At 39.1% G+C, this 25139-nt stretch overlaps 1 protein-coding gene across 5 annotated transcripts in view; it reads left to right on the top strand.

The window, feature by feature from the left end:
- The window catches only part of PXK (PX domain containing serine/threonine kinase like), a 1650359-nt gene that overhangs the window by 1099434 nt on the left and 525786 nt on the right, over window positions 1–25139 (top strand). For all 5 annotated transcript variants that reach the window (XM_044078801.1, XM_044078798.1, XM_044078800.1 and 2 more), the window contains exon 14: window positions 10239–10316. In XM_044078801.1, coding sequence (XP_043934736.1) covers window positions 10239–10316 — 78 coding nt within the window. The remainder of the gene's footprint in view (window positions 1–10238; window positions 10317–25139) is intronic.

Genomic DNA, 25139 nt, shown 5'->3' on the forward strand with positions numbered 1-25139 from the left:
TGCCCCCTTTAAAGGAACCACCTTGTTTGGCTATACAGTGAAAGAAAGAATGCAAAAGAGTAAGCAGGATGACAAGACCCTTTCTGCTACAGGAATAAAGTTCAGGGTTCCTCACGGTACCTTTAACAGAAACTAAAAAGAGCCTCATTCACTCTGGTTTTGTAAATCGAAACAGTATGATTCCTCTTCCAACACAGATGGCCAAGACAAAGGGGGTCAGTTCAACGGATGCAGGCCCAGAGGTCAGGGTGGTCCACAAAACCAGAGTTTCTGTTGGTCGTTCTCTGACAGGCACCATCAAAACCCCTGAAGGTTTGCTCCACTCAGGAGGTATTTGGGGACGTATATCCCACTACCTTATTTGTAGTTTGCCATCTTACTAGACAGATGGGTAAGGGGGATTAACAGAGGTCATCAGATTCCATTTTTGGAAATTCTTCCATCCCTTTGTCCTCCATTGCCAGATGACCCACCCAATCAGGAAAAGACCGCTGTGTAAGTGGTTTGTTCCCTTTTGCAAAAGAGAGGTATCTGGGAAGTTCCACCAGAAAATCATATTAGGATTTTTCTTGGACATCTCTTTGGTTCCACAGAAAATGAAGGACTTCTTGTCCATCTTGGACCTAAGTTTCCTAAACAACTGCATTGAAAAAAAACTGCTTTCAGATGATCTCACTGGAGTCTGTTCTTGTTTCCAGAAGAACAAATGAATGTCCTCTATAGATTTCCAGGATGCCTGCCTTCACATAAAAATAGGGGAGAGGAGTCCAGGAGATTTCTATGCTTCCAAGTAGGAGCAGTCATTTCCATTTTAGAGCCCTGCCTTTCAAGCTCACCTCATTTACCAGGGTATTCACCAAGTGTGTGGCAGTCATAGCAACTCATCTATTTCTACACGGGTTCAGGATCTTCCATATCTAGATGACTGGCTCCTGGCTGTCCCTTCCATGGACTCTCTATTTCAAGCAAGGAATTATCTGCTCCATCTTTGTCCTTCTCTCGGTTTTTTGATAAATCTGGAGAAATTCAATCCAACTCCCATGCTACGTTTAATCTTTCTGGGTTGCCACTTGGATACCACCATGACTCTTAAATCTGATGTTGTCCTTTTCATTCTTCCTCAACGTATGGGTTACAGATCCATTCCTTGGATCTGACTTGGTCGCATACTACAGACTTTGGATCCAACTCTCGAGCTCCTCCCTCTACCCATAATGCCCTAGTCCATCCCCAATACCTCAGATCTCATTTGCCATGATTGTGCACAGACACAATATCCTCTCTGATAGCATTTATTTACTGAATAGGTAGCTTTAAGTACTGTAATTTCATTCCATTCCATTCAGCAATTTTTCTTCCTCTCTCTATAGTTTGTTCATCAGGCCTTCTACTATTTTTATACTAGTCTCCTGCAGGGACCATTGTTGGTACTCTTTCTCTGTGTCCCTCTCTTAATTTGTACCCTCTTAAACCAGGTAATCTTTCTTACTATTGACAGTATTACCTTTCCTGTAAAAAAAAAAAATCTTTTCTGTGTCTTTTGTATTTTTACTCTGTGGATTGTTCTGTCATGGCTAATAAGCTGACAGGTTTTAAGAAATGTACTTCCCATGGGCTTTAAATCCCTAACACAGATGCCCACAGAGAGTTTGGTTACTGCTTTGGAGCAGCTCACTTAAATATGAACTGTACTGTTTGTGTAGGATTAATTTCTAGTGCCATAGCTGACAGGTATAACAAGCTTGTCCTTAGGGGATTGCTTCCACCTTCATCTTCATCCTCTCAGGGGCTCAAACCCCCAGTAAATCTTTGAAAGCTTCTTTGGAGCACAGGCAATGTTCACCTCCAAAGTCTCCAAAAAACTTCCTTGGAGCCACCACAAAAAATTTGTAAATGCTCTGCATGAACTCTGCTGAGAAGCTGTGAGAGTGTGGCAGTGGGCAATTGCCTCCAACCACTTTCTAGTAGCAATGTACATGTCAGAAAAATCCAAAGTATTGGCAGACAAACTCAGCAGGTCCATTCTTATGCCTTATGAGTGGTCTCTCAATCAATAAGTGGCAGAGAGAATTTTCCTTTGTTGGGGCCAACCATGCTGCAGTTTTTTTATGTCTCCCCAGAACAAGAAGTGCAGTCAGTGTTTTGCCCTGATAGATCCTCACCAAGAGATGCTGTAGCCCATGCTTGGCCCTCCAGTCCTCTTTACGCCTATCCCCCAGAAACTCTGGTTCCAAAATTCATGCAGAAAGCCAGTCAGCTAAAGAGCTCGGTCATCCTCTGCCCCTTTTTGGCCTTGCTAGGTGTGGTTCCCCTTTTGTTCCCCTTTCTCTGGTAATTTTTTCACTATCCTTCTTGAATACTTGACCCAAGTCCGGACTTTCTGCTGCATCCCTCAGGGATGAAACATCCCAATATTCCAGCCCTCAAGCTATAACTGCATGGTTTCTCCACTTCCACTAATAGCCAGACAGCCCAGGCTTTCTTCCCCAGTATGCACCATACATTTAGCCTCACAAAAAGACTCCACCAAAAGGATTTACAAAAGTAGATGGAAAATATTTTCATTTTGGGCTCTGAAGATTAACATTAAATCATTCACTGCTGTACTAGACTTTTTAGATTCCCTCTTTCAAAAAAGTGGTAGTTTTTCCACAATCAAAGTACAATTAGCAGCCACATCTAATTTTCATTCAGGGGAAAAAGTCTTGTTTGGCTGCTTGCAAGTTATGTAAGGCCTTTTTAAAAGGCACCTTCCTTAGACCTCCAGTGAAAGATCCATCACCTCCCTGGGATTTAACAGTAGCACTGCAAGGTTGGACTCAAAACTCCTTTGAGCCTTCAATAAAAATGGACTTAAAGTATATATCTTGGAAAACAGCCTTTGTAGTGGCTGTTACTTCAGTAAAAGAATTTCTGAACTCCAAGCTCTTTCTTTAAAGGGCTCCCTACATTGTTTTTCATAAAGACAGGGTTAACTTACATAGACAGTTGCTTTTCTACTTATACAGAGCAAAATAATTCAGAAAAATGGACAAGTTGTTTGTCTTTTTTTCACATAGTAGACTGGGATCTCCAGTTTCTAAACTCAGTAAGGCCCTTCTCTGCCAAAGCCTCCTAAGGCCTATTCAACTAGAGCCATGGCCACCTCATCTGCATTTTGGTCAAGAACTTCCATTGATGATATTTGCGTAGCTTCCACATGGCCCATTTCTCATGCCTTTGTTATTCATTACAAATTGGACTTCATTTCCAGAAAGAGAGCTGCCTTTGGTTCAGCAGTTCTCCAGAAGATCCTTTCATGAAACACAGGAGGGAAGAATAATATTAGCTGGGGACTTAAATTTAGCAGAAGCAGATTGGAGTAATATTGATTCAGCAGTATTAGTCCGGAAAGTATTCATAACATATGTTCAGGAACAACAATTGCTTCAGAGTGTAAAAAAAATCTACCAGGAAGGTTATTATTAAGCTGAGAGAGAAAAAAATATAAAGAAATGGAAGAGAAGTCTAACTGCAACTTTGAAAGCTGAAACAAAGCTGGACAAACAAATTAAGCATAGTGTGAGACAAAATGAAGAAATTTGTATAAAAATATTGAGCATAATATAAAACCTTTTTATAGATATGTAAGATGTGGAAGGAGTAAAGACATACAAATTGACAAACTGTGTGTAGATTCTAAAATTTATTCTCAGACACAACAGATTATAGATATATTTACAAAATTGTGTGCAAAACACTGACTCTGAAAGGGGGTGATAAGTTGCCCTATTGATATCCTGGTAACCTCAGATACTAGAATCAAATTAGATTATATTGAAAATGAACTGCGCAAACTGAATTTAAACAAAGTATAGGGATGAGACAGAATTAGTAATAATGACTTGAGAACACTTCAGCAAGAACTTACAGTACCGTTATATTTATTATTTACTAGGTCATATACATATAGGGTGATTCCTCAAGACTGGAAGACATGCGCTTATTAAATCTGTCTTTAAGGGAAATGAGAGTAAGACAAACCCAGAGTCATACAGAACCTTGTTTAGTTTCATGTTGTGGAAAAATAATGCAGAAGGCAATATTGGATAAGTTGTTGTCGGAATTCTATATGTTTTGACTTGAAACCATCAATCAGAATGCATATGTTGAAAATAGATCTATTACCACCTGTAACATAATGTTTTGTAACAGTATAATAGTTAGGAATGAAAAATTGTGTTGTGATATAATTTATATACATTTAACTTCAACAGTTGACAAGGTCATAGACAAAAAGCTGATCAATAAATTAGAATAACTAGGTATCTGTGTGCTCTTGATAAGATGGGTGGCTGCATGCCTTACAAATAGGACATGGCAAGTATCATACAGCATTTGGGCAGTTGAAAATCTTGGTTACAGTCAGGGTGTCCTACAGGGCTCTATTCTAAGCCATTACTTATTTAGATTGCATCTTTCAGACCTAACTACTTCATCTGAGGTGTTCTACAGACTATATGCAGATTACCTGAAATTGGGTAAACCGATTACGTGTGTTACAGATAGGGCATGTCTGCAGAAGAACTTGACTAAATTGACCATTTGGGCACAGGAGAATAATATACTGATAAACACATCAAAAACTATGCATTTGAGATTTGGGAGACATAAATTGAAAAGTGAATAATACATCACAGTGTTTGAAACTGTAGATTCATTTAAGAACTTGGGTATATGGGTAGATCCAGCTTTTAGTTTTTCTTATTATATCCACCAGTTGGTTAATGATAGTTATAGAGCTATAGGTTGTCTAAAAATATTTTTAAAGTCTAGGAAATCAGAAGTGTTGAAGTCATTGTTTGTTACATTAGACCCAAACTTGAGTATGGAATAACAATATGGAAATCTTATAAGAAAACAAGTATGAATAAACTGGAAAGATTACAGAGGAAATATACCAAGGGTATCCATGGATATGAACATTTTAGCTATTATGAAAGACTAAAATATCTGAACTTGTGCAGTGTCTCATAGATATCTGAGAATAGATCTTATTCAGGTATATAGGATATTTAGATACAACTATCTGTGGGAATGCTGAAGTTTATTAAAAAGTACTAGAGAATCATCAGACAACCAATACAGAAGATTCTGTAGAAATGAGAAGTGTACTTAATTGGTTCTTTGACAGAGTAGCTGATGCATGGAACAGACTACCAAGTTACATTAAAGCAATACTAGTTTACACATTTTTTAAGAACAGCCTGGACAGTTATTATGGGACGTGTTTTGGTGTATTGTCAGGCTAGAAGGCACTAATGCCTGTGCTTGAAATACTTGTATGTATGTATGTTTTGCATTTTTCGCCCTCATTGTTTTCGTCTGGATCTGTTTTTTCTACTGAAAGTGCAGTAGGCAGCTATTTCCTCCTTCCACATTTGGTTTCAGGATTCTTCCTTGGGTTTGCATAGATTATGTAAAGCTTTTTTAAGGGTACCTTTCATTTGCAACCTCCTATAAAAGATCCAGCTCCTCCATAGAATTTAAAATTTGGTGTTAGAAACTCTATCCAAGCCCCCATTTGAGCCAGCCCCTTCTGCAGAGTTAAAATTCTTAAGCTGGAAAACTGTACTGTTAGGGGCTGTCACTTCAGCTAAGAGAATTTAAGAACTGCATGCCTTATCCTATGTTTCTCCTTAGATTATATTCCTTAAAGATAAGGTTACCTTGAGAACCAACCCTCCTTTGTTCCTACGGTGGTTTCTGAGACCAACATTTGGCAGCCCATACATCTCCCAGTGTTTTTTCTGAATTTCCAACAAAGGTGAGTGCGTTTTGCATGCATTGGATGTACACAGACAGCATTGCTTCTACCTTCATAGTACAATTCCTTTTAGGAAAGAAGAGCAACATTTAAGGTCCTTTGCTTAAAAAAACTGCGTAAGGAGCTATCGAACATTTCCCTGTGTAGATGATTATCTGATTGTATTTATTTCATTTATACTTTTCAAAACAAAACCTTACCCTTCAAACCCAAACCTCATTCCACTAGAGCTGTAGTGACTTCCGCAGTGTTATTCAGGTCCTTATCCTTGATGACATTTGCCAAGCCGCAACATGGTCGTCTGCTCATGCCTTTGTCAAGCATTACAAGTTGGATTGTCTTTCTAGATCCAGAGCTTCCTTTGAGGCTTCCATTCTAAGGCCATCAAGTAAACACACAGCTGAAGATTTTGACCCATATGTCAGATCATATGGACTGATGAATAGTATACAAAAGTTATGTACTTATCATAACAATAGATCCTTTCATCATATTCCATCTGATATGACAACCCATCTGCATTCCCCCTGCCTATCTGTAAAATCTGAAGGATCTTCTTATTGGATTAGAGGCAGTACAAATGCATTTATGGTTAGGTACCAAACTCAATTTGAGTTGGTCAGGGAGGAGCAGGGCTTTATGGGACTGAAATATTTGGAAGGGCTCAAGGCTGGAGCACTAGTCAGACGTAACTGAACAGGGGCTCAAGGACCCATATGTCACATTGGACGGACTGGGATAAAAGGATCTGTCATTATGGTAAGTACATAACTTATGTCTTCCTTCCTTTTTGTTTTTTGCTTTTCTTCCTATTTGCTGTTTAAGGGGTTGAGTAGAAAGGGCTAATGCCTATTTTATAACTTGGGCATAGGTTAATGAAACAGCTGTCTGACTCTTTGCTTGATTTTGCACCTCTCATCCAGTTTCTTAAACATTTTCACAGATGGCGTCCCCAAAAATCAAATCCCTGTTCAAGGTTGCATTAATTAACTGTCTTTCAACATCCTCGGGTAAAGGTTGCAGTCTCAGCTAAGCGTGCATTCTGATCACAGAGCTAGTAGCTGTTACTCTGAATGCTGTAGCTACTGCATCATATCTCCACTTAATGTAGAGTACTTAGCCATTTGGGCAGCAGCTTAGGAGAATTCCAGCAAACTGACCATCAAATAAGAATGTGATATCTCTCCCATCATTTGTCCCATATGATGCAAAATGGCCAACAGGAATGTGGATGTGTGGGTTTGGCAAATAACCACCCTGAAGATCAAAGTTGGTGAGGTATACTCCTTATTTATCAAACCTAAGATCTTAATCCCATTATCAGTGTGTAGAGATCTGATCCGGGACTCACATTGAACCATTATTAAGGACACTGTATTTACTTATACAGAGACCACTACTGGGACAGCCACTGGCTTTTGTAGAGATATTTATGGGTGTCTTCCACTGGGTAAAATCTATCCAGCTTTTTGGGGGCTGGGCTTGGGAATCTGGAATGTGAGTAGCTGCTATAAATGCATCCTCCAGATCCTCCAGAACAAGTAGAATGGCAGCAGTTTGGAAGCTTCCATTTGCAAAAGCTAAAAATATCTCTTTCTGAGTGTCAGAAGCACTCCTGGCTTCACCGTTGAAAAAGTCATTCATATGGGTCAAAGCTCCCCAAATGACGTCTTTTCAATGGTGGAGTCAAAGGACAAAGTGTCCTTCTGTATCAGAGTCAAAATGCTGGGGGAGAAAAGATCCTGAATACTTAGGCTTGATACCCCTGATCTGTATATTGAGATCCCTTTTTCTTAAGAGGGATTTCTCATTCTTTTGTTAGAAAGGAAGAAGGATCTTGGATGTTCAGGTACTGCCTGGGCAGGCTGCATGGCTTGAAGAACTTTCATCAAGTCCCAGGCAAATGTGGGCCATTCCTCCTGGCTTACTTATGAAGGGGGTAGTGGAAATCCCACCTACATCTTTCTTGGCTGGTGTTTCTCTAGACAAAGGGAGAGGGGGAAATCTTTCTTGTTTTGTGTCAATTTTAGCAGGACACCTGTCTGCAAATACATTGGACATGGCCTGAAAGGTCAGACATCCAGTCCAAAACCCTCAATCTCAACCTGAACAAATACCATGTGGATTCTGCCTTCACCCTCAGTAATAATAACCTGGGATTCCTCTTTAATACCTTGAGACTAGACATCCAGGAAGGGGACCTGTGAGCCATCAGTCTACCCAGACATGGTTGATTCCCAATAATGATGACCACTGAAAGAGTATTATCAGAGGGTCAAGTTGAAAAGAAAAATTACCATTTCACAGCCATGAATATGCCTTATTGGGCCTGGTTGCTTTGGATGGATCGGGTGACTGGGGTATATTAGTATTGTCCTCCATCTCCCTTCATGCATTTGTCCTTTTGTTTCTTCTTAGGTGGGAGCTCCACAGAGATGGACTGACTAGTCAAGGTCTCAAAATGTTTGTTGTCTCGGTACAGACAGAGAAAGAGTGGGAGTACAGTGTATTTATGAGTATTTTAGCCACAAACCTTTGGCAAATATCACAATTGTCTACATTGTGATCTGCACCAAGGTGAAAGTCAGCTAATCTGGTAGTCTGTGTAAGGGATTTGGCAACCACACCTACACTTCCTTTTTAGTGCTAGACATAAGGAAGGTTGCAAAGACCTTTGCTAAACATATAGGCAAGGTTGCAGGGAACTTTGCTAGACATAAGAAAGGTTGCAGGGAACTCTACTAACAATCAAATAACTACAGCAAGAAAAGAAAAATCCCCAGTAGAGTACATATTAGCCAGAGTTCCAGTAAACAATATAAATGAGAAGGACAGCTACATGAAGCAACAAGATGTCTGTATACATGTACTTTGACAAGAAATTTCTGAAGGTAGCATGGGTGTATGTCCCCTTTAATACTAGCATACTTTACATAGTGTGGTGCAGAGATACTCTACACTAGGGGAATGATCCTGAGCTCTTGAAGACTGGCTGGATGGACAGAACGAAGTCCCAGATGTAAGGAATGCTGCAGCAGTGATCTATTTATTTATTGCTCCTGCTGACCAGGGTAGTCCAACTGGGCTGTGGTATCCCCTTTTCAATGGAGGCCTGGGGAAAAAAGCTACAGTTACAAAATAGGCAGTTTTAAGTAATACAAAAATAAAAAGCTTAAGGTTACAGTATGGACATAAATTAACTGTAAAGCAACTGTAGTAGTGGAAATCTGCAGTCACTGAAGTATAAAGTCATTTCAAGACAAATTGACATGTACATTGTGGTTTAAAATGTCAAATTACAATTTTACATTGATAAGTAAGAGAGGAGGTGTGGAAATGGTAGTAGAAAGCATTGTGGAGGTGGTAAGAGTGCAAAGCCGATCAGTGTATATATCTATTAGGTGATACAGAGAAAAAGAAAGTTGTAGTGGAAGCTGAGGTAGATTTAGAAGGTAGTGAGTATGAGTTGGAATTTGGCAGGAGGGGAAAATACTTGGGGTAAGTAGAGGTAGAAGAAATGGCAGTAAGGACAAAGAGATTGAAGATAAGCAGGTACCTTGTTGAAATACAGAGGACTAATGTAGGTGTGTAAGGGCCAGGGTATGGGAGGTACAAGAGCAGAGGCAAGTGCTTTTAAATTGTTGTTTTATCAAGCTTTTGAATGTGATAAGTTGTATTGTTGTCTGATGGTGGTAGTCATATAATTCCATATTGTGAAACATAATTTGAGTGCAGGGACAAACAACCAGAATTATAGGTTTTTATTATGGCTAATAGGGCCTTATTCATGGAGAGTAGTGATCATGTATGGTTGTTGGGTTCCACTAAGACATAGAGTGCAAGGTAGGTTTGAAGTTTCTAGATGCTGTTGTGAATGATTGCTATCAAATTAGTGATGGAGAGAGAGTGAAAATTTTAGCCAGCCTACTTGCTAAATTTCACCACTGCCTAACTTGAAACAGATTGGTTAGTGGCAAATTTGCTGTTTGCTATCTTGTTGTAGCATTATTAATTTTATATTAGTAGAGTTGATGAAGGAAGAAACAAAGTTTCCAGAGTCCCTGTTGGAGTAAACAGTTTCCAGACTCTGCTGTTGCAGTATCTCACCTATGCAGTATTGTATGCAAACAAGACAGTACTTATTCTGTGGGCTTGCTTTTATTTTATATCATTTTGAAGTTAGTTGTCTCTTGCTACATAATTTTCTGTTAATTGTAACAGGTAAACAGAGAAACATATTCAATAAATTGCTTTGTAAATTGGTAAAATAAATGGCCTAGAGTAAAATGCATTGTAAAGATAATTAATGTTTCACATTTTATTCATCCATTTAAAATAGTTGCTCCAAATAAATTTTAGAAAGTATGACATACTTGAGGCAACATCAGAGGCATCCCCAATAATCGGAACAGTATTTATTTATTTATTGTAGATCCCAACTAAGTTGAAAGAATCATTGAAAATAGCCAAAGAATGCATTGAAAAACGGTTACAGGAAGAACAGAAACTGGTAATGTAGCCATTTTCTACTTTTTCAGCATGACTAAAACATAGTATATAAAGTAAAACCTGGAAAAGAACAACTGTTTATTTTAGCAGTGTTAACCCTAGCCTGGCTCTATTCGACGGAGAGCAGCTTGTGCTGAGAATATACTCTCTTTTGGCATGGTTTCTTTATCTTGATGTAGCCAAAGTGATCAGATCTGTGAAACCAGGCAGTTGAATATCCCAGTATAGTTCATACCATGTCTTGGATTATTATTTTACAATGGTTACAATATTTATTTTTGTGAAAAATTGTTCACATTGGCATTTTAATTTAAAAACATTATGTAACTGTATTCTCCATGGTATTAGTCAGTGTTGCTGTGCTTTTAGTCACTTTTCAAACTTACAGCAAACAGTTGTGACCAGGTATGCAAATCCTCTATAGCTTGTGGTGGTTAGACCTCATGAAAGTTAGGGTGATTGCTACAGTTCATGGAAGATAAACACTACTGGTTAGAAGTTTAGCTGTTTTTCATTGGATGTTTCATTTTCCCTGTTTAATTTATATTGTATTGGTCTGCAGTGCGCACTATGCAGATGCAGGCACTTTCACTTGTAACTTTAAGTAATGTAACCCAACTCACTGAAATCTGATCAGTACTTAAGACTTCTATGTACATTTGCAACAAGCTGTGCATACTGTATAACATGCAGAGCTGCACACCTTCCATTTTAAAAGTAGCTTTTAGCAGACCTTAGTGGTGTACATAGCTATTTGTAGTGGCTGTGGGCTATGATGATCACAGCACCAAAATTTACAATAATAGGTAAAACTCAACAGCACGTATAATGATGCCTAAATTAAGGAAAATGTTAGGAATTTGACTAAGAATTTTAAAAATGCTGTTCGATATACTATCCATGAACTCAGATTAGCATTTGAAGTGGAGGACAATTAGAAATCCTTCTTTAGTTGCATTAGAAAATACAGAAGAGCACTCAGCAATGAACAGAACTCATATTAAATAACAAAACGTACTCAGGCCACTAGATATTGACAGTGTCCTAGCAAATAAATTTAGTGCAAATTCCTGTCCTGCAGTACCTACCCAAAGCCCTATGATTCCTGTAGTTCTCAAATCCTTCATCTTCACTAAAGAACATGTACTGAAAGTGCTGTTCAAGAGTAAGAACACTTCCTCCTAGAGACCACATAACATAACATAACCATCTATTTGATAAATAGTATTAAGCATGCCTTGGCGGAACCAAAGCGTAAGCTATTTAATGCTTAATATACAAGCTGGCATACAAGGCATTGTCAGACCCCACTTTGGACCTGCTGCATTTCCACAATACAAACAGCACCTGAATTACCCATTCTAAAGACTTAAACCTTGCCTGTGATATAAATAGGACCTGCTGGAGAGACAGGTATGTATCCCAGAGACTATCCCTTCTCTGGAACAGGCTCCCCCATACATATGAAGCAGAGTTCCTCCCTAACCCAATCCAGGTGTAACTTGGACAATTGGATGTGGACCAGGAAAGTTATCCCTGATTTGGAACCTGTGTCTCTAATGGACACAGGCAGTCTATAAATGGTTAATCTCCCAGGCCCCTGCTTACACTTTTCAAGGGTACCAAAACTTGTTTGATTTGGGATGCATGGCTAGGCTTAAAAAGTCCATTGTGGTCATTAGCCTAGTAAACATCTATGAATCTGTTACATGTTCCTGGATACAGGCTCAGTCCTGTACGTATGTCATAAAACACTGGTGATGCCATGCCATAAAGAGATGTCCCAACTATTGACACCAGAATCTATAGCCCCATCAGGCTGATGGGTATCATTTGTAAGGCCATGAAGCACATGACAGACTTCTTATTACACTAGATGTTCAGCAGTTTGGTTTGTAAAAGGTAGGTCCTGTCTAATAAACTTGGTTAACTTGTTTGAGAAGGTAACACAAGCTGTTGAGTTGTCACACTGCACACAAAAGCTTACCTTGAGTTGACCAAGGTGTTTGGCACGATCCCCTATGCTAGCATAATTGATTAAATACATTACATGAATGATACCACAGTACAAGGACAAAATGATTGACTTCAACAATTAGCTAAGCTTCTGGTGTCATTCTGAGGGGATCCAGTATCTGTCTGCCTGGGACAACATGGTCGACAAACCACAATGCTTTGCCAGAGATGGCCTGCACCTGTCGCCCCTGGGATTCCAGATACTGGCTAAGGCTCTTACTGTCCCTATAGTGCCTTTTTAGGCAAGGTTCAAATGACAAATTCACCACCGTAACAGGAACAAGTTAGCAAAACCTGAGGGTAATGCTAATCAGTGCTAGAAGTCTAAATTTCAAAATGCACTCACTCGAGGCACTCCTTAAAATGGAGAACATCGATATCTGTGCAGTGACTGAGACCTGGTTCAAGGCTCCAGAGAGCACCCATGCATTACCAGGCTATAACTCATACCACACTTTTTGGCCATGTAACCTGGACTGGAACACCAAAGGCAGAGGTGTGTCCATATTCATTAAGGATATCCACACCTCCAGGCAAGCTGCTGAGCATAATGTGTCCAAGGTTATCCAAGTGCAACTAACTCTTGACAAAGCTGCATTCCAAATTGTAGCTTGCTACAGATCCCCCACCATGCCCCAGGATTCCCACTCCTCTTTTCTTGATATACTGGAAAATATTAGGGTTCAACCAAACACCCTAATAATGGGCGATTTCAACTACCCCACCATTAACTGGGAAAACTGCTCATCTACTAACTCCTTCGCTCAACGCTTTCTGGAATTCATAAATTCCAATGCCCTGGATCAACTTATCCACACTCCCACCAGGGGCAACAATATCCTAGACTTCATCATTACCAGCATGAGTGACCGGTGTTGCACACCTGAAGTCAACTCCTCGTTGGTCCAATCCGAAAATAAGCTAATCACCCCAGATGTCCACATCCCGCCCCCACCCCCCATTAAGGAAACCACGGTAAAAAAATTCTCCAAAACCAACTTCATGCTTCTTAAGCCAACTTCATGCTTCTTAAGACAGAAGTGACGAACTTCATGACACCCATGCAGATGGACAATACAGTTACGACTGCTGAATCCTATACAAATGCACTCTATAAGCACTTACACGAGTGCATGGATCATGCTATCCCAAACAGAACCAAGATGCTATTCTTCAAAAAAAGGAAGCCAATCTGGTGGTCCCCTGCCATAAACAAACTGTACAACAGAAGGAAGAAACTGTTGCAAAAGAGAGTAAAATCTCATGAGTGGAGGAGCTCCCTGGTCAGCCTCGGTAAGAAGCTGAGATCCCTTATAAGATCCTCTAAAGCTAGCTATGAAAACAAAATCGCCACTGATTCTAAGGACAACCACAAAGCATTCAATAGCTATGTCAAGAATCTCAATGGCAACACCCAGATCTGCTCTGAGTTACAGCACAGCGGCATGAAAATTACAGAACCAACTGATATTGCCAACATCCTGGCAGATAGGTTCAGTGCTAACTTTATCCCCCTCTCACCCACTAAAGGGCCCTTATCTATACAGGAAGAATGCAGAGTCCCTGTAATCACAACTACACAGGTAAAAGCTGCACTCTCTAAAGCCAAAAAAAAAGTATCCATGGGACCGGACAACATCCCAGGCTCCATTTTACATGAACTACAGAACAAGCTGGCTCCCCACCTAAGCACCATGTTCAGTCATAGCCTCACATCAGGCTTTTTGCCCACTGAATGGTGTACAGCAACAGTTATCCCACTCCACAAAGGGGGAACCACCACTGATCCCGGGAACTATCGCCCTATTAGCCTGACAAGCCTGGTCTGCAAGGCCATGGAATGTATCATCATGGAACTAATAAACAAAGACATTAGTAACCTCCAAACTCTGGACCCCACCCAGTTTGGGTTTATGAAAGGCAGATCATGCCTCCTGAACCTGATCGACTTCTTTGAGGCAGTCACCAAAGCCGTAGATGAGGGTAAGGTGGTTCACACAGCCTATCTAGACCTAGCCAAGGCTTTTGTCACCATTCCCCAGTCTGTAGTTATAGCTAAACTCACTAAACTAAGTGTAAATCCCTACGTCCAAGATGGGTTGCCAACTGGCTCACGGACAGAACCCACACTGTAAAAGTTGCAGACTCCAAATCTGACTTCAAACCAGTGACAAGTGGAGTACCACAGGGTTCAGTCCTGGGACCTCTCCTGTTTGGTATCTATTTCTCTGAAGTACAGGCTAACACAGAAGGCCTCTGGCTAATGAAGTTCGCTGATGACTGCAAACTAGGAGCCATAGTCGAGTTCCCAAATGATGTGGACATCCTACAGAATGGCCTCACTGAGACAGATGCCTGGTGTCAGACCCATGGCCTCAAGCTCAATGCCAAAAAGTGCATTGTCACCCCCTTTGATAAAAACTCTGTACCCATGAACTACAACATAGCAGCAGTCTACTTAACATCGAACGTGTGATAAGAGACCTTGGAACCCAGGTGGACAGTAGTCTCTACTTTGATCACATCGCCACAGTAGTCAGGAAGTCCTTCTGCGTGGCACACCTCATCACAAAAGGGTTCTCGTCCAGGAAAAAAGAGGTCATTGCTCCCCACTGCTCGACACTCATTAGACCCATTATAGAGTACAACGCCCCTTTTGGAATGTACTTCACAGGACATCTGCAGCAGCTGGAAAGGCCACAGAGGTACCTCACAAAGAGGATTACTGTCCTCAAACAGATGCCCTACACTGACTGTGTCAAAAAACTCCAGCTTTACTCCGTAGCATATTGCCTTATCTGAGGTGATCTCTGCCTAACATATAAAGCTATGTCAAACCCAGAGCTTTTGGACATGCTACATCTAAAGAAATCCCAATCCCTCCGAGCTACATGCTCTAGGGACCTAAACCTTGTCACCACAATACGATAAAAAAGACAAAACCAACTGCTACACAAGGAAGAGCCAGGGATCTGTACACCAAATTCGAAAATCCGTAAAAAATGTCCAAACCAAGTAAGTAAACTTGTACTCAATGTTTATTTAAGCCACAAAGTCTCTGTTTAGCTTTTCTTCGGTGACTCCTCACCAACTTCCTCAGAACAGGAAATAAACACATTCAACACATGTAAATATAAAACACTCCCTTAACGATATAAGATTAAAAAAAATAAGTCAGTAGCCAACAGGCTTGACTTGTCACCACAATAAACAGGACATGCTGGAGGGGATAGATTCCTGTCCCAGAGACTTCCCATACTCTGGAACAGGCTATCCATCTATGTCAAGCAAAGTTCCTCATTAGCACTACTCAAGAAAAATCTTGATGAGTGGATAGGAAATAGGAAATACACCCCGGGGATCACTTCTGTGACTCTGCTCGACAGTGGCACAGGAAAATAACGTTATTGGATGGCGTAAGCCAGGGAACCTTGTTGGCTAGGCTTACTTTAGGCCCTTGGGCCGATAGCCTAGTACCTACCTATGAACAAATAGACCCCTAAGTGATAAGATGGATAGCCAATTGACTAAAAGACAAATTCCTCAGTGTGTTGGTGGCAGAGGAAAAGTTAACGAGCATGAAGATGACCAGTGGTGTCCCACAGGGCTAAATGCTGAGACCACTTTTGTTTGGTATTTACTTGTCTGACCTACAGACTAAAAACCAAGACCCATGACTAACCAAGTTTGTGGATGACTTTAAACTAGGAGTAATTGTCAAATGCCCCTGTAACTCAGAACCCTTCCAGCAGGAACTTGCATTTATAAATGCTAGGTGTATTGAAAATGGGCTTAAATTAAATGCAAAAAAAATGCAGCATTTGTTGTATTTGGCTGATAAACCACCTCCAGCATGCAGCATTGACTATGTTCTCCATCAAAATGAAAATGGAGTTATCGACCTGTAACCCTGGATTGAGGATTCACTCTCTTTTGACTTACCATGCAGTAAAGGTTGTCAGGGAATCCTTATTAAATTATCACTTAAGACAGAGGCACACTTACGTAAAGAGAAAAAAATTAACATTTTTTCATTTACATACATTAAACATTACACATTTTCGTTCTTTATAACAACTCTCATTTAGTCCAACATTACATAAATCGCTGAATTCTTGCATTCCCTTAAAGCCAAGCCCTCTTCCTGAACATTTTTCATATATTTTGTGAATGCCATTTATTTCTGTGGAATTTGCTTCTTTCCTTTTCTAAAGATCCAATTTCCAGTTCTTCTGTCTCTTTTACAATATGCAATACTTCCAGTACAGTTGGTTTAGATTTTGATTTCCATTTTCCAGTAAAGGCTTTTTAGCAGCCAATAGAATTAACCTGAATAAGGTCCTTACTATGTCTAGGCAGTTCAGATCCTGTGTCTTGGCTCAAAAGAATCATTTCCATAATTATAGCTGTTTGCTCCCCTGATATTTCTGACAGAGTATTCTGTAGGGCATTTTTAAAATCTGCCAGCAGCTCTTGCCCTCCCACAAGACATGTTCCCAGTTGCATCTTTCTTCTTCAACATTTGCAGTCTACCAGAGGAAAACAATTTTCAGATGATCTTGGGGATATAAAAATACTTTTGAACACTTCCAAGCAAAACTCCTAAACCTTCTGGACTTTGTTGCACACTTAAGAGTCATACATATATCTTCTATTTCCAGTGTAAATTGCTTTCCCAGTTTCTCTTCCCAGTCTTTTCTAACCTCTTCTGATTGATTCTTACAGTTATTGTGATATAGTTTATATGCTGTATTAATTCCTCTAACAGCAACTTCCATTCTAGATTTGACTAAAACCTCTACCAGAGCAAATCATTCACTGAGGACTCCCCTATCCCTTTCTGTTTACCTATAATCTGATATCAATCCATGGTGGGGCGGGGGGCAGTCTCTAACCTGCAGTCAAAATTTCTTCTTGGCCTTATACACTTGTACTACCTTTCCCCATCTAATTATTTGCTCCTAGTACCTTGGTTCCTTTGATAGTTTTTTGCAGTAAATTCTATCCCTCTTCTGCCTATTTGCTGTACCCCTACTTACAGTCATCCTTATTGGCAAAACCTCCATTCTCCATTCCCATGTTTGCTTAGTTCTTAGAATACTTTCTGCAACTTTGTGAGTATAATATTCTATTTGTTTGTTGTTATTCTCTTCAAGGATCTGCAAAATCCTTGTTTCTCATTTCTTGAACTCCCTCGTACCACCCCCCAACTTCATTATCATCCCTTTCCATTTTGAATTATAACCTTCTGCTTATGTTATGAGTGTGAGCTATGATGCCCCACCAGTGGCCCATTAATTAAGGAGCCTCAGTCCTCAACACTGGCAACAGTGGGGTACATACACTGTGAGGATGACAAGGTACACACAGTTTTTCCAGATGCAGCTCTGTGCATCAAGTGCAGTTTCCCTTAAGAGCGCACAGAGACCCCAGTCAGTCCGGGGCTGGTTTCTCCTCCTTTCTCTAGATCTCCAGTAAGACTCCCCACTGGCACAGCTGTAAAGTTGAGATTTCAGCTGATTAGCCAAGCCAAGACCTCCAGCACCCTGTCTGTCCCACCAGTGCTTCATGTCCCTTCCCAAGTAGCTGACACACACTCACTCTTTGAGACTTGATTTACACACACACACCCAAGGCTGACATAGGTTTACTAGCTATGCCCCCTTTTGCCCAGACTATAAGGTAGTTCTCTCTGCCACTAGCCACTTCTTTATCAGTTACTTTAAGGCCTCTATCAAAGGGTGTCCAATCTTACTGTGTAATGTTACTGTTAATAGAAATGGTAGTTTGACCAAGGGCATGGCTATTAGGAATGGGCCTACACAGTGTCACCAAATGAATATGCAAGTGCTCTCAAAACTTAAATATCTCTACAAAGATCAGCCACAATGAAAGGTTTAAATATACTTAATAACAAATAAAAGAACAAGACCGTACTAAATATATATTTACAGTGACAGTTCAAAAGCACAGGAAATATTTAAAACAACATTGCAGGACAGTCTCAAATAAATAAAGAAAAACATCTAAGCTTGGCTTTGTTATATTCCTGACTATGTCTAAGAGAGTTACTGTAACCTAGAAACATACTTACAGAGTAAGGCAAATATGTGGTGAATGGGTCTTCTTTAGTTGTTGTCAGGGTCAGGTCCAAGACAGAATACAGAAAATGCTGCGTTTCTCTGAGACCTCTCAAATATGTCAAATATTACTGCTGGGCTAGCTTGCAGAATGACGTCATTACTTGTCATCTGACTTCAAGCCTCCAGGCCCAGAACAACCATTGATGGCAGCTGGTAACATTGAGCATCTGCCTGTAAAAATACATAGCCGAGGGCTTTTCCTCAGATCTTTGGTAAATGCTGGAAGTCATAAAACAGTAAAACACTTGCAAGACATTACAGAAAACTTCTCAGCACAGACATTGTGCCTCCTTTATTGCCATAAAGTAATTTAATTTCAGCTATTTTCTGAAATTTTACTGGACTGAAGTTAACCTCCTGTGTTACAGTTTCCACTGTTAAAATATATACATTTAAACAGTTACAATAGTGCATGTACATTTCTGTTCCTTTCCAGTAGGGTACACTGTGGATACTTTTCAGGCACTTTGCAAAACCTTTTTCAACACACGTCTGTACAAACAAATTTGATATACACAACATCCAGCTCTAATGCAGTTGTAACACAAGCATCTTATATGATCATGTTGATATTCACAAGTGACATAATTGTTTACAAAATTGCAAACACAGTGTATGTGCTGGCAATATCTCCCTTTGTCGCATGAGCCTTAACTGCGTAGCTATAAATATCACTTCAGATCAGGTAATCCTAAACCATCTTGTTCTATTGAGAGGATCAATTTATCCCACTTGCCTTGTGCCCCTTCCCCTCCCAAATAAATTCCTTTAGCCCTTTATTAATTATTGTCCTTAATTTATCCTCTTGTTAAAAAAATATGCCTGACCTGTGCATAAAACTAAAGGGACTAAAACTATTTTCACTGCTTGTATGTTTTTATCCATAATCAGAAATAAACAAGCATCAGAAATGCTCGGTCTAGGGATCTAAACCTCTTCTGCATCATCGGCAGAATGGTTTGGAAGGACAGGTGTATTTTGCAGAGGATACCACTGCTATGGAACAGACTCTTCATCCACATAAAACAAAGTTCATCCTTGTCCATTTTCAAGGAAATTTAAATCTATTGGAGGGAAACAAAGTTTAACCGAGGACTGCCGCCTGTAGTAGTGATGGACAGATGCAGCTCCTAAATGCGTTATCCCATGCATGGATCTCCTCAAATTATCTATGGTATCATCCTAGTTATTCTCATTAGGTGCAATGTACAATTATCCACCATATGATGGGTAAGGCCAATGTATAATCAAATGAGATACATTATTTTGAGCACGAAAAGTTAAATTGGCTAGGCTTAAAATGGCCTAGCCTAATACTTAACTATGAATTTATAAACAAGAACTTACAGGTTTTCAGTTTTTGTATTATCGTTTGTTTAGTGTCTTCCCACATATCCTTAGCTGCCTTAACAGAAGCCTTTTTAATCCATATTGCTAAATACTTCATCTTATGTATCCATAAATATGGATACAGCTGAACCAATAATGTATAGCTGTAGCTTTTGTTTTATATTCATTAATTTTATGCAAGCCTTGAAACTGTCTCAAACTGTTCCACACCAAAATGTCATTTTCTGCATTTAAGTACAAAATCATATCTGAAGTAAAGTCATCTTTTCTTGATTACCGTATCCCTGAATTTCTGAGTCTGTTATTTTCTTTGCCAATGGCTGTAAATAGAAAGCAAATAAAGGGGAAGGAGGACAACCCTGCCTGATTCCTATGTTCAAACACAACTTATTGGAGAGGAACCATCCCACATTAATTCTTGCCTCCAATCTTTCATATATATCCTCCTTATTAACTTTATTGCATCAGCGAATGCAAATGCTTCTGTTGCCGTACTCATAAAATCCCAGCATACTCTGTTAAATGCTTTCTATGTATAAAGACCCTCCAACAACAGCTGTATTTTTTTGCATTCTGCTTCCATCTGGATCACCATTGTTCTATTAATGAAAACGAAGCAAATAAGACAAACCACCAAGGGGATTAACTTCACTGCAATTCCAAGAATAAAAATAAAGATATATGTCCACATGCGAGTGAAGATAACAGCTGTAAAATATTCAATCTCAGTCAATAGGCACCAAGAATCCTAGTTCCACACAACGATAATGACACCAATTCAGCACGGCTTCTGTATAAACAGGTTTTTATTAAATGCTAGCGCAGTCAGTAAGCGCTTTCACCTCCACGGCTTTATCAAACTAATAAGTGCATAGTCAGTTAAAATCATTTAAATACAATATGATCAAACCCTATAGGTTCATGTTAAAACTATTAAATATGACATCATTACTAAGCCATACCCTTAGAAACTAATTAACATAAAAAGGCTATAACATTCCTATCTAAACCCTAAGTTTAAAACAATTAAAATTATATAATTATGGTCTATAAATTCTCTTTTTCTTAAGGATAGGTTTCACTTGTACTCTATCATTAATGCCAGGTGATTTATCGGCTCTAAGCCTAATAATCCATTTAAGTTCACATTCTAAAAGACATGTATCTATGTCCCCTCCTCTAATATTAGACTTTATTTGTTGCAACACACAAAAAATAAAATCATGCTCTGCTCCCATTAATTTGATGTGCTTTGATAGGGCATTACAATCAGACCCTATCCTAACTGCATATACATGCCCTGAGCTGTCTACATGTTTTTCCAACGTAGAACGCTGCACAGGAAACGCATCGGGCCAAATAAACTACATTAGTACTAATACAGCTTGTGTCAGTACTAAACATATATTCATCTCTTGTAATCAGATGTTGAAAATCTTTCCTATCATCAATGAATCGACATTGATTGCAATTATTACAAGCTACTGTGTTATTTTGATTCCTTTTAATCACATTTTTATTCAAAGGTCTATTGCAAAACTTCCTTTTCAGATTCTGTTTGTTCTTATATGTAAACCGAGGGTCTTTTCCTACCACCTTACTCAAATCATCATCTAGGCTTAATACTTGCCAATGTTGTCTAATAATATCAGTGATCTTTCCTACATCCCTCGTATAGTACAACGGCATCCTTAGTACATCCTGTGTTACAGGTGTATCCAGCCTAATCTCCTCACTCCTTTCAGAATAATAAGGCTTCGCTAATCCATCTCTAAGTGCTTCCACTTCTCTCAGGTGTTTCACTATATCTATAGAGTCATATCCCCTCTCTATTAGCCTATTTTTAAGATCTAGCTTCTCCAACATGTAACCTTGGGGGCATGGGTTAAGTCTAGATGCCCTCATTGACTGACCTCTCATAATATTTGTAAATACATAATGTGGATGCATCGACCGTCTATGTAAAAGATTATTCCTAAAGCAAGATTTCCTATAAATTGAGGTATTCAAAAGTCCATTAGTTAACCTCGTGTGCCAATAGCTACGCCAACATAGTGATAGCAGATTGGGAGCAAGAGGTATTGTTCAGGATGGATATGTTCATAGAAAATGTAGTGTACTACAGACGTTTCGTGGACAATCTATTCCTCATCTGGAAAGGAGATGAGGCGTCCTTACTATTATTTGAGGAAAAGATTAATGATGTCACTAGTTACTTGAAATTTACTTTGAATTATTCCCGGACAGAGCTTCCATTTTTGGATGTGAATATTACTAGGTTAACTAATGGACTTTTGAATACCTCAATTTATAGGAAATCTTGCTTTAGGAATAACCTTCTACATAGACGGTCGATGCATCCACGTTATGTTTTTACAAATATTATGAGAGGTCAGTCAATGAGGGCATCTAGACTTAATCCATGCCCCCAAGGTTACAAGTTGGAGATGCTAGATCTTAAAAATAGGCTAATAGAGAGGGGATATGACTCTACAGATATAGTGAAACACCTGAGAGAAGTGGAAGCACTTAGAGATGGATTAGCGAAGCCTTATTATTCTGGAAGGTGTGAGGAGATTAGGCTGGATACACCTGTAACACAGGATGTACTAAGGATGCCGTTGTACTATACGAGGGATGTAGGAAAGATCACTGATATTATTAGACAACATTGGCAAGTATTAAGCCTAGATGATGATTTGAGTAAGGTGGTAGGAAAAGACCCTCGGTTTACATATAAGAACAAACAGAATCTGAAAAGGAAGTTTTGCAATAGACCTTTGAATAAAAATGTGATTAAAAGGAATCAAAGTAACACAGTAGCTTATAATAATTGTAATCAATGTCGATTCATTGATAATAGGAAGGATTTTCAACACCCGAGTACAAGAGTTGAATATTTGTTTAGTACTGACACAAGCTGTATTAGTACTAATGCAGTTTATTTGGCCCGATGCGTTTCCTGTGCAGAGTTCTACGTTGGAAAAACATGTAGACAGCTCAGGGAACGCATTCGTGAGCATGTATATGCAGTTAGGATAGGGTCTGATTGTAATGCCCTATCAAAGCACATCAAATTAATGGGAGCAGAGCATGATTTTATTTTTTGTGTGTTACAACAAATAAAGTCTAATATTAGAGGAGGGGACATAGATACATGTCTATTAGAATGTGAACTTAAATGGATTATTAGGCTTAGAGCCGATAAATCACCTGGCATTAATGATAGAGTACAAGTGAAACCTATCCTTAAGAAGAAGAGAATTTATAGACCATAACTATATAATTTTAATTGTTTTAAACTTAGAATGTTATAGTCTTTTATGTTAATTAGTTTCTAAGGGTATGGCTTAGAAATGATGTCATATTTAATAGTTTTAACATGAACCTATAGGGTTTGATCATATTGTATTTAAATGATTTTAACTGACTATGCACTTTGTAGTTTGATAAAGCCGTGGAGGTGAAAGCACTTACTGACTGTGCTAGCATTTAATAAAAACCTGTTTATACAGAAGCCGTGCTGAATTGGTGTCATTATCGTTGTGTGGAACTAGGATTCTTGGTGCCTATTGACTGAGATTGAATATTTTACAGCTGTTATCTTCACTCGCATGTGGACATATATCTTTATTATTGTTCTATTAATGTTGTCAAATGTTTGCTTCCCCTTCATAAAACCACATTGATTCAAATCTGTCAATTTTGGCAACACCTTTGCAATTCTTTTAGCTAGTATAGACAAACACTTTATAACCATGGTATAAATGTGAAATGGATCTATATGAAGCTGGGAGTGATGGGTCTTTACCCCTCTTTGGGTAATACATCCATCACAGCTTCCTTCCCTGGTACTGCTGCCTCCCCTCCTTTTCAAATATCATTAAACAAAATCTTTCAGATTTTATCACTTTCTTCCCTCCTAACTTCCAAACTTCCACGGAATACCATGTGCTCCTGGAGACTTCCCTGTAGATTCATTATGTATAACATTTTTTTCTCTCATCTCATCCTATCTTAACTATTAGTTGTTGAGCCTCATCTTCCGTTAACCTTGACATAATTAAGTTTTCCTAAAATATTTCCATTTGTGGTCTTTCTTGGGTTCCAGATTCATATGCCTTATATAAATTTTCATAAAATGTCCAAAGTATCTGTAATACCTCTATAGGATCTCTGGTTATTTTTTTGTGTCAGGGTTCTTAAGTTTAGTGACAACCCTTTCTACTGTCTATTGCCTAAGTCATTTTGCTAAATGTTTTTGTGCTGTGGAATTATCAAAATAGTTGGTTAACAACAATCTTTTTAAACTCATGCATATTGTCCAAATACTCCCTCCTTATTTTCTATTTAGCATTCTGCAACTGCTCCTCCTGTTCTGTGAGATTTCCCTTATTGTACAATACTTTAACCTTTGTTAGCCCCTTTAAGTAATTCATGTTACTTCTTAACCATATCTCTCTTATTTCTACCCTGTTTATCCCACTCATTTTCTAGCTGTTCTGAAGAAATTTCTGTTTTCCCTATTAACTCTTGAAAATAGGAAGGCAAAATATCTTGGTGACTTATGCCCTAATCAACCACTAATCACATCTCACCTTGTTCCAGTAGGATGAAATCCAGCCCTTAGTGCACTTATAGAATATCACCACATACTACTACACATAATTTCAGAAGCTTATTCAGCAGAATTTAAAGATCCTCCCGTATTTCTATCTGTAACTCTCATACTAGTTTATCAGGCAGAGGCGGATTAAGTGTGCATTAGGCCCCGGACAGTTTCCACCCCCACAGATGTTTTGGGGGGACTGTTAATAAATGTACATATTTGTTGCAGATTCACCTTCTTAATTTAAGTTTGGACTGCTGTCATTGTTTTCCTCCATTTTCCAAACTCATCAGTTATAGTCACTTTACAATGTATGCTTCAAATGTCCAATTGTGCTAAACAAAATGCTTGCTTTGCACTAATGCAGAATAGTCCTGCAAAGACAGACTGCTGACTATTTAAGCTGATCATGACGTTAGGTCACCCATTCTCATCCATAGGCATCCCCAATACTCAACAATTATAGCTGAATTGTTGACTGTGCACACTTCATGATCCTGATTGTGGTAAAACTAATAATTTTGGAATTGATAATGTATTTCTGGCTTATTTGACACAAACACACAGTAGCCCAAGTATTCCAACTTAGTTCATAGAAATGCACACTGGTCCTGCAAACCCAGACCATTTACAGTGATCAAAGTACAAAAGTGTAAGCTACTTTAATTCATGAACAGCCCCCACCCCCACACAGGAGTTATAGCCA

The sequence above is a fragment of the Protopterus annectens genome, chromosome 7.part1, assembly GCF_019279795.1.
Source record: "Protopterus annectens isolate FY-2018-M chromosome 7.part1, PAN1.0, whole genome shotgun sequence".
In the NCBI taxonomy this organism is placed as follows: domain Eukaryota; kingdom Metazoa; phylum Chordata; order Ceratodontiformes; family Protopteridae; genus Protopterus; species Protopterus annectens.